The sequence below is a fragment of the Bos taurus genome, chromosome 8, assembly GCF_002263795.3.
Source record: "Bos taurus isolate L1 Dominette 01449 registration number 42190680 breed Hereford chromosome 8, ARS-UCD2.0, whole genome shotgun sequence".
In the NCBI taxonomy this organism is placed as follows: domain Eukaryota; kingdom Metazoa; phylum Chordata; class Mammalia; order Artiodactyla; family Bovidae; genus Bos; species Bos taurus.
The window spans coordinates 64528114-64538945 of NC_037335.1; the positions used below are offsets into that span (position 1 = coordinate 64528114).

Sequence of the window (10832 nt, forward strand, 5' to 3'; positions counted from 1 at the left end):
CTAATACTTTTACTTTTGGGTATTTACCCAAAGGAATGGAAATCAAGATCTTGGGGAAATACCTGCACTTCCACATTCATTGCAGCATTATTTATAGTAGCCAAGATATGGAAATAACATACGTGTCTATTGATGAATGAATATGTAAAGAAAATGTGATGTATGTATAATATGATGTAAAGAGTTGTGTCTGACTCTTTGTGACCCCATGGACTGTGGCCCGCCAAGCTCCTTTGTCCATGGGATTCTCCAGGCAAGAATATTGCTAAGGAAGATTCTCCAAGGAATTTTCCTAGCCCAGGGTTTGAACCCATGTCTCCTATGTTTCCTGCAGTGCCACCCAGGAAGCCCTCATATTATATTTTACACACACACACACACACACACAACGGAATAATATTCAGTCTTTAAAAAGAAGGAAATCCAGCCATTCAAAAAACCATGGATAGACCTGGAGCACATTATCCTAAGTGAAGTAAGCCAGACACAGAAAGACAAATACTGTGTGATATCACATGTATGTGGAACCTAAAACAGTCAGTCATAGAAGCAGAGTAGAATGGTGGTTGCCAGGAGCTGGGAAGAGAAGGAAATGAAAACATGACAGTTAAAGGGTGCAAAGTTTCAGTTATATAAGTAAATCTGGAGATTAAGGAGGAGAAGGGGACGACAGAGGATGAGATGGCTGGATGGCATCACTGACTTGATGGACGTGAGTCTGAGTGAACTCCGGGAGTTGGTGATGGACAGGGAGGCCTGGCGTGCTGCGATTCACGGGGTCGCAAAGAGTCGGACACGACTGAGTGACTGATCTGATCTGATCTGATCTGATTGTGACTAGGTTAACAATATTCTTTTGTATACTTAAAATTTGCTAAGGAGGTAGATCTTATATTGGGCTTCCTGGTGGCTCAGTCGATAAAGAATCCAACTGCAATGCAGGAGACCTGGGTTTGATCCTGGGATTGAGAAGATCCCCTGGAGGAGGGCATGGCAACACACTCTAGCATTCTTGCCTGGAGAATCTCCATGGACAGAGGAGCCTGGCAGGCTGCAGTCCATGGGGTTGCGAAGAGTCAGACATGACTGAGCAACTAAGCACAGCACAACACAGATCTTATATTAAGTATTCTTACCATAAAATAATAACAATAATAAAAACTAAGTGGGAGGAAACTTTAGGAGAGGATGGATATGTTTTCAGCCTTGATGGTTTCCTGGGTAGAGCTTTTTACATGTCAATCAAACCTCAATAAAGTGTTTTTTATATGTATATCATTAGAGTCACATTTACTGAGCACATATTCTGGGCCATTTCATTTAACTTTTGCAGGAACCCTAGGAGTTAGATGTTCGATTATTATTTCCACTTAACAGTTGAGAAAACTGAGTCTCAGAGATGCTAATTTACTTGCCAAAGGTTGCAGACCTGGTAAACTCGATAGCCAGGATTTTGAATCCCAGACTGTCATTTATTACTAGTATCACTACCTTATATATGCAGGACCTTTCACAGCTCATTGATTATGACTGCTATTACTCTGTGAATTCTCTCAGTCCCCCAATGTGTGTGAAGAATGTGAGCCTCATAGAGATAAAGTGCCTGCCCCCATCCACAGATGGCAATCAGTGGTTCTGGAGTTGGAACCCAGACTTTCTGTTCATGATCTCTTTACCACAGCATGCTGACACACCTGCTAAATATTTTGCCCTAAAATTGTTTTATTATGACCTCTATAAACACAACCAAAAACATTAACAAGTGAGATTAACACAGAAATATTGAATGATTGACTGTATTTAAACATTTTTTAGACGCTTTTCCATGGGCCCCTAACATAAGACGCTTTTCCATGGGCCCCTAACATAATTCGATTCCAAGGCTTTCTACACACAGATAAATATCAGCTCCTGGTCACATATAAACACCAAGTTCTGGGTCCAAATGATTTCAGTCTAAGACCCCTGGGGATGAGAATCCTTCAAAGCAGGCCATGAAGCTATAGAACCCTGCCCAGCTCCCCACCCATACAAAGCATTTTCCTGCCATCCCTCCTTCCTGGTCCTCTCCCATTTGGAGCCTGGTTTTGCCCCATGACTACAACTCCCAGCCTGACACCCAACCTAAGTTCTCCTGGGCTGGGGTCCATTAACAATTCCTTTTTGGCCTCCCAACCAGATCTGGACACTGTGCAACATGCTCCCTATAATCTGTCCCTACTCCTTCCCATATTTCTTGATACCTATAGTTTGTAGTGAACTCAACCCCATACAAGACACTTTAAAGAATAATGTCATCCATTTATCTGATAAAGTCCACAATACATAGAACCCCCGATGAGTAAAAGTGGACCCTTAGTAACAGACATTAAAGCTGTTACAAAAAATATCATCAGAGAGCACCAGGCTGAGGGGTGGGATCTTGGGGGTGTGTGGGAGAGAGGCTTAAGAGGGAGGGAATATATGTATACTTATGGCTGATTCATGTCCTTGTACTGCAGAAACCAACAGAACTTTGTAAAGCAACTATCCTCCAATTAAAAATAAATGTAAAAAAATAATAAAATATCTATATCAAATTACCACTCTCCTTCCAACTATCATTATGAATTAAGAGTTTCTTAAATGATTACATTCGCTAGTTGTAACAAATTTATTTTGGGAGGTCTTAAAGAACAAATCTGAAGATGAATCATGTAATGCTCCCTGATACTGAAATTGCTAAACTTCTCACAGAATTTGAAAAGCAAATTTACTTTTGAAACATCTTCCAGTTTATGGGTCTTTGGGGACTGATTGCGAGTGTTACGTGGCTACTTCTATAAAAAGGTTTGTGATATCCAATAATAGTACTCTTCAAGAATAATTAGCATCTTTAGAACAGGATTCATGAATATTACTCATCGCATGGAATCCAACGAAGGCACAGTCAAGGAAATGATACTTGGTTGATATCCAAAAATAGCCAGAGCTGGCAGTCTGGTTTGCAGCCTCAGTAGTCCAAGCAAGGAGTAGAACAGGACACAAGGAGGCATGGGAGTGAATACTTCCCATCTGCGTGTCTCTGAGTGTGTGCATGACTTGTGTCCAAGTCTTCTGTGATGCCATGGACTATAGCCCGCCAGGCTCCTCTGTCCATGGGATTTCCCAGGCAAGAATACTGGAGTGGGTTGACATTTCCTCCTCCAGAGATCTTCCTGACCCAGGGATAGGACTCCCGTCTCTTCTGTCTCCTGCACTGGCAGGTGGCTTCGTTAGCACTGCACCACCTGGGAAGCCGAAATACTTCCCACGCATTCCAAAGACGTGACCCCTAAGTTCAGTTTTTCATGCCAATAATGTCCCTTAAAAAGCGTGTAGCTTAATTATAACAAGTGCATCCAGTTTTGATGCCTTTATGTCTTATCTAAGAATACTCCCCACTTTCCGTTTTATGTGATATCTATTACACAGTTGAGCTTCACTCTTTTTTGGTATAATTTCCATCTTTTAAAACTTGTGGGGAGGCTCTACTTCCCTCACAAATGAACAGAGTCCCTGATCTCCAGACTGCCTCTCCTTTTACCTCCCTGCTCTGTTAAACCTGCCACTCCCTTCCTTAGTCCCTCCAAAGTGGGTTCCACCTGAAGCAGACTTGCTATCCTATTCTTTACATGAGTCCTCCACTCCTTTCTCCACATATTTCCCTCCCACTTCTTCATTTCCTCTACGGACCATACTTGTAGCTGACACACCTAAGCCCATTCTGGCACGCTGTCCTCAGGAAGAACTCCTTTGATCCTGCTGTTTCCTTACTGAATCTGGTATTTAGTCTTAATTATTTTGTTTGTTTCATCTCATTCTTTACACTTCACACAATTCCTCCTGACAAGCATCATCTTGGGTTCTCCCATCAATCACTTTTTTTTTTAACAGCTGTGAAATATATGTTTATTGTTACTTCTGACCCATTCATTGTACAACTAATCCAGCAAAAATTACCAGGAAAATTTTACATTATTTATTCAGGACTGTGGTTTCTCAAAAACTTTGAACTTGGGGTCTTCAAATGTGAAGTTAGGGAAAGTGTTCATGTCTCCTTTACTATATATTTGGTCAAGCTTAAAAAGCTCCCTGTCCAGTTCTTGCTGATACTCTGGGTCAGCATCAACAGGTCCTCCAGATGTCTGTCACCTAGTTCTATATTCTCTGATCTTGTCCATGAAGAATTACCGTACAGATCAAGTTCCTTATTAGATGCCACTGCTGTTACACCTGTGTTCCTCCTCAGAGAGACTGAGACTGCAGACTGAATGACAGTGGACCTGAGGAGCCTCAGAAGAATCATGGTGATCCTGTTACTTGCATTCAATCCCAAGCTGCCAGAGCCGCCACTGCCGCCACCCTGTTACCATCAATCACTTTAGAAATACAATGGAAAGGAGGGTGGAGTGGGAAGGATGGCTTTTGAGAACTTGAATGCAAATGGCATTGCTAATAAGCTGTGCTACCTACGGAAAATTATGTAGCATCTCTGTACCTCTATGGGCTTCCCTGGTGGCTCAGATGGTAAAGAATCTGCCTGCAGTGTGGGAACCCGGGTTCGATCCCTGGGTCAGGAAGTTCCCCTGGAGAAGGGAACGACAACTCACTTTAGTATTCTTGCCTAGAGAATTCCGTGGAGAGAGGAGCCTAGCGGGCTTCAGTCCATGGGGTTGCAAAGAGTTGGACACGACTAGGTGACTAACACTGAGCCTCTATTTGATGTAGAGGTTTGTAGAAGAGAGATTATTACCCCATTAACCAGGGGTGGAATACAATGATCATGAAATGATGAAAGGGAAGGAGTTCTATAAACTACAAAGAACTGTTCAGAAGTAAACTGCTGTTCTCCTAGCAACATCTCTGCAGCTGTTAGCAGCTGTATTCTTCCACTGACAGAATCAATGTTCTCTTCTGTTGATAACTTATTCCTGAGAGACCTGGCCTAGTGACCTGTTTTAGTTCCACAGAAGGTGAATCTGGGCCTTCCTTCACTGCAGCTGAAAATCTTAGTGTGCTAGTAGTCCACCACATAGATAATTTCTTAAAATGCCCCATGGCACATCTCAGTCCTTCTCAGTCCCTGGAGAAAAGCACTTGGTAAGTGGTTAAACCGAGCCATCCTCAACACCTTGCCAGTTTACACATGTCTAGAGGCAAAAGAGTAGTGCAGGCTTTGAGATACGATGGGCCTGGGTTTGAATTCTACCAACAACCCTTACTAGGTGTATGATCCTGGGCAAGTCTCTTAACTCTGCGAGCCTCAGTTCTCTCACGTATAAAAGGGAGACTAATATCTCACATAGGCACTCAATAGATAATAATCATTACAATGATGATTATACTATAGAAATGTGAAGAATCTGTTTAAGGAGCATCTAGCTTTATTGCTGGAGAAGGCAATGGCACCCCACTCCAGTACTCTTGCCTGGAAAATCCCATGGACGGAGGGGCCTGGTGGGCTGCAGTCCATGGGGTCGCTGAGGACACGACCGAGTGACTTCACTTTCACTTTTCACTTTCATGCACTGGAGAAGGAAATGGCAACCCACTCCATTGTTCTTGCCTTGAGAATCCCAGGGATGGCGGAGCCTGGTGGGCTGCCGTCTCTGGGATCGCACAGAGTCGGACATGACTGAAGTGACTTAGCAGCAGCAGCAGCTTTATTGCTACTTTTACTGGGATTGTTCATATTTCCTAATAACTTGTTAACCAAGTCCTGAGGTTTCCAGGAGCCACTGTGCCATTCACAGGCCCAAAGATGGAAACCCTGCAGCATCCACGTAGATGACCTGTTTTTCTCCTAGGGTATCTACCAAGATAAATCCCATTTCTCACACCATGCTCCATATTGCCAGAAAATGGAAATGATACAATTCCTGGGTTAATTCCAAACAGCCACTGAGAGGTCCCCAAATAAGCCCCTTATTCTCCTGCCTAAATCCTACCCATCTTCCAAGTCTCACACTCTCTGCTTCCCCTGGTGTTTTTGGATAACATGTCTATCTCCTCTGTCCCGATACTTCCTAAAGAGCAAAAACCCTGCTACCATCTCAATGGGCAAGTTCAGAGTGGGGCTTAAGGGGAAGAAGAGGTAGAGAAGATGGTACCAATGACCCTTAGAGGAAGTAGAAAGATAAATTACCGAGAGTTATTCTATGTTCAGACAGGATTTTCAAGATGGGAAAATACAGTCTAGTGTAAGAAAACAAATGAGAGAAGAGCTATGGGGACTTTTCACCCTGGAAAGATGCAAAATATCCTCACAGGGCTTTCCATATACAACGTTCTATAAGGCTGTGATTAAAATACACAATGAAAAGCTAGATGTGAACAGAGAATAAACATTATTGTTCAATCAGTGCAGAAATTATCATCAATTAAGCTAACTGGAGAGTCTCAAAAAAGCAGAGATGTTCAAACTGTGCTAGAGGGCTCTCCTCCTCTGAGCATTTTTAGTGAGTTCAATACTCCTTTTGCCTGCAGTATACCAGGTACTGTAGCTGTTCCCTGCTGGGGCGCCTCAGGAACAAAGCTGAGTTTGATTTCTGCCTGTCTTCTTGGTGCCCAACAGAGAGTGAGACACAGAGTCCTTCCTCTATAACTGGGTGCTGGACCACATTTCCTCATGCCTGAGCGAGCCTCAAGGTCAGGTCTTGAGTTGCAAAAATTTGACTCTAAGTCCAGAACCTTTCTAAGACAATGCAATCCCCAAACTGAGAGATCTCCATGAATATCTGCTGACAGAGACATGACCGCCTCCTGGCCCCTTCTTTCTTTACTTGTCTAACCCTGGCAGGAATGCCTCCTCAACCCTACCTTTGGGCTCAGCCTGGCCCCCAGTACTGGACACTATCTTGACCTAAGGTAAAGAGAAGCATGAGGCCTCAGTATAAGCACAACCAACATGGTGACTGAGACAACTCAGATCTAATCTCTTGGAGGGGAGACAAGACCTCCAGTTCTTTTACCATCTAGTCAATGCTGTAACAACAATGGATTTGGAGTGCTAGCACCTTAAGAAATCACCTGTTTTCACTGCTCCTTGTACTAGTACAGACATAACTGTTCATAGCAAAAACCATAGAAAAATTAGAAGTTGTATTGTGCTTTTCGAACTTCACATTATAAAATTTTATTTCTGCCTTGCTATCTAGTCTTTAGTGGTCGAGTGGCTGCATAGTAGTCCATCAGGTTGATATACCACAATTTAGTTAATCAGCTATTCCGAGACACTTATTTATTTTCAGATTGATGCTAAACAATACTATTATGAACGCCTTTTCTCTGAATTTAGAATTACTTTCAAGATTAGATGTTCAGAAATGGAATCAATGAATCAAAGAATAAGAGCTTTAAAAGACTCAATACAGAGTATTTTTTTTTTACAGCCTTAGCTTTATTTTCATTTGGTCATGTGTGCTTTAAAAAACATACACATGCTTGTAATATACCCAAATTTCAGGAATTAGAAGGTGAAAAGAATATCCTAGGCTTCAGAACAAACAAAGCCAACTCAAAAACTTTTTGTTCAAAATTCAAAGATATTTTGTTTTAAATGATATTTAGGTGTTTTTTGTTTTTTGTTTTAAGAACATTTTAGGGACAAAAACTAAGCTTCTTGTGTTGCTTGAGGCAAGGCCTGGCTTCTCTCTTCCTTGAAGACCTTTTGCAAAATACAGAAGCCATAATCTGCTGGCCTCCATGTTCACCGCCCACCCTGCCCTCTGGAGGGCTACAGGGTATCCAGGATGTGTTCAATCTTGCTGACCAGCTCCTGTCGCTTTCCTGAAATGAGCTTCTTATTCTGGATGTACATGTCTTTCTTGAGCTTGCCGGCCACCAGCCACTCGGCCTCCACTGCTGACTTCAGGACCAGCTGCTTGACCTGCGTGTCCAGTTTTTGCATTTCGCTCACTTTGTCACACAGGTTGGAGCCCTCGGTCTTCAGCCTGGCCTGCAGCAGTGCCACCTCGCTGGTCAAAGCCTTGTGCTCCATCTCCAGGCTCTTCTTGCCACTGTTGAGGACGGACACATCCCGGGACTGTTTGTATCTATTGACTGTCTTGTTAAAGTGATGGTAGAGACCTAGTCTCTTGCTGACCAGGGTCAAGACCTGCTCTATTATGCAAGCCACCTTCATCCTGGCTTCTGCAGCTGGATCCTTTGTGATGGATAAATCCAGCCTGACATAGATGACGACGGTGAAGAACAGAATGGAGAAGGTGGCCACCAACAGCAGGGGCTCCTGTAGCATGAGCACCTTGCTGAAGGTGTAGTGCACCATGATGTCCTGAATATGCTGTTCCACCAGGTTTTTCTTGTGGGCCACGATCACAGGGCGGCCAAATGTGTCCAGGTAGGTATAGTATAGCTTGTCGGGGGCTCGGCTGATCTCATAGGGACTGTCCACCTGGATGTTCCTGGCTCCTTCAGGGAGGATGATCTTCACAGTCAGAGAGTCTATCACTTGTTTATCAAACACGTGGTCCACAAGCCTCATTTTCAACACATACTGGTCTCCCAAATTATAGAGGTACTCATAGCTTGGGAGGTTGTAGCCAATGATGTAATGAGTCTTCCACCCGCCAAAGAGAGGGAAACGAGGCTTCATTTCCATCTCCACCGAGTCATCCAAAATAAGGAGGTGTCTGGTGTAAATGCTGCCAATCTCATCCCGGTAATAAACATCCTGGGCAGAGGCAGGAAGGATGGTCTTAAAAGAACGGATGGAGGAGATGCCACTATCTATCCATTTGTCATAATCATAACGCGAAAAAGACCCCTTCAGCACAGCCCCCGTGTGCTTCAGGTTCACGTTTTCTTCCACAGCAATATTACCCCAGTGGGAGACCTCGATGACTCGGGTCATGCTGGTGACGGTCAGGAAAGGGCTGTTGTTCTCAGAATGTACTTTAAAACTATCCTGACTATAGGCAGGGATGTCGTGGAAAGGGCCGTAATCCAGGAGATTCTCGTGGCGCATGGGGTTGCCCAATTTGGTATAGCTCTCCACGTTTGGGGAGGCGAGCTTCACATGCATGGTTTGCGTCTTGGTCGGGTAGGGAGAGTAAAAATAATGGTTCCCCTCAAACACCACAAACTGTTTCTGAGACTGGGTGATCTGGATTGGATACGGCTGAATCGCGTGGGTATAAACGGCTTCCACAACGACTGAAACCTCGGCCCCAGGATCAAGAGCAACTGGGAGTTGGACTGTGAAGAATCTCCCGCTTTTACCGTTAATTTTGGTCTCCTGTACTTCCAGACTGTTGGCTTCCTCATCCACTCCCGTCACCTGCACGCCGAGGTGTGCCAGCTGGGCCTCGAACTCAGGCTCCAGCGCTACCAGGAAGGAGGCAGCGCGGGGCGAGGAGTCACTGCCCGTGTGAGCCAGGACCACCTCGGCTGTCACCTTGGCCAGGTGGCTGCTCAGGTCCACCGTGCGCCTCACCTCTTCGTTGACCAGAGGCAGAGCCTCCGCAGAGGTGCTGCCTGGCTCCGGGGCCCAGGCCGCAAACAGCAGCAGCAACGGCAGCAGGTGGACTGCGGGCGCCTCCATAGCCGTGACCTAGTTGAGCCCTGCCTGCGTATGCGTGCCCTGCGTTCCCCACAGGGCAGCAGCTCATTGGACCACTCAGTTCCCCAAGATGGCGGCGTCCAGGGGCTCAGTTAGTATTTAATGAGGTTAAGTTGTTTTTTTTTTTTTTTTTCTTTCTAATAATAGTGTCTGCTTTTTAAATTTATTTTTTAAATTGAAGGATAATTGCTCTACAGAATTTTGTGGTTTTCTGTTATACATCAACAAGAATCAGTGATACGTAAAAATGGGTTAGGTTTAGGGTTGAGGTATCTGTAATGACTACATTACTATAAGCAATATGTAAGTAACTATTCCAGTTTTAGCACATCACCTCTATCAGACATGATTATCTAACATTTTTGCCAATTTAGAATGTATAGTAGTATCTCATTAAAATTTTCTTGTACTTCTTCACTCACTGGTGAGTTGGAAGGTTTCCTTTATGCTTGTTACTAACCACATTGCCTCTTGTATATTTTGAAAGCACAAGAATGTTTACTTTAGTGGCCCAGATGTTTGGGCTCCTGCATTTATAAACTGTTCTCCCTTGCTTTGGCTTTATAACCTATTTGCTAATCTCCCTGACACCACTTGATCCATTATTTGTGTGTTGTTTAATCAAAGTCCACAAACTTGGGTAGGGATTAAGACAATGTCACTTGCAGTTTGGGATCCAGTATAAATTCCCTTTTTTTTTTTTTTTAAAGCTATGTGGCATTAATTGATTCACTTTAAATTGATTCTCTCAAAGCCTCTTTTCTTACGTGTAGAAAAGAGAAACACCACTTATCTGCTTACCCCACAGTGTTATATGATAACTATAAGCCTTGTAAAAGCAGGGTCAGACAATTTTTTCTGTAAAGGGCCTTACGGTAACAATTTTAGGCTTACAGATCGTATGATCTCTGTTACAACTACTCAACTCTGCCATTGTACCATGAAAATAGTGTAAACAATGATAGTCCGTTAATAAGCATGACTGTAGTCTAGCAAAACATTTTTAGAATAGCAAAACTTAATTTTATATTTATGTATAAACATTTATATCTAAATATATGTATATGTGTAAATAAACTATATAACAAACATGTTACAATATAACATATAACTTACATATTATAATATATAATTACATTTACAAATGTTATATAATTACAATTAAATATGCATATAATTAATTTTATAAAATTTTCATGTATCACAAAATACAGTTCTTTTTTTTTTCCTG

At 43.1% G+C, this 10832-nt stretch overlaps 1 protein-coding gene and 1 pseudogene across 1 annotated transcript; both read right to left on the bottom strand.

The window, feature by feature from the left end:
- Nucleotides 1–216: 216 nt before the first annotated feature.
- LOC132345967 (ATP synthase-coupling factor 6, mitochondrial-like) lies at nt 217–5981 on the bottom strand (annotated as a pseudogene).
- A 1411-nt stretch (nt 5982–7392) lies between these two features.
- LOC539818 (ribophorin I-like) lies at nt 7393–9619 on the bottom strand. Its single transcript, NM_001102521.2, is given in 1 exon segment — nt 7393–9619. A coding segment is annotated over 1 exon segment (1827 nt). The 5' UTR covers nt 9584–9619; the 3' UTR covers nt 7393–7756.
- Nucleotides 9620–10832: the final 1213 nt, after the last annotated feature.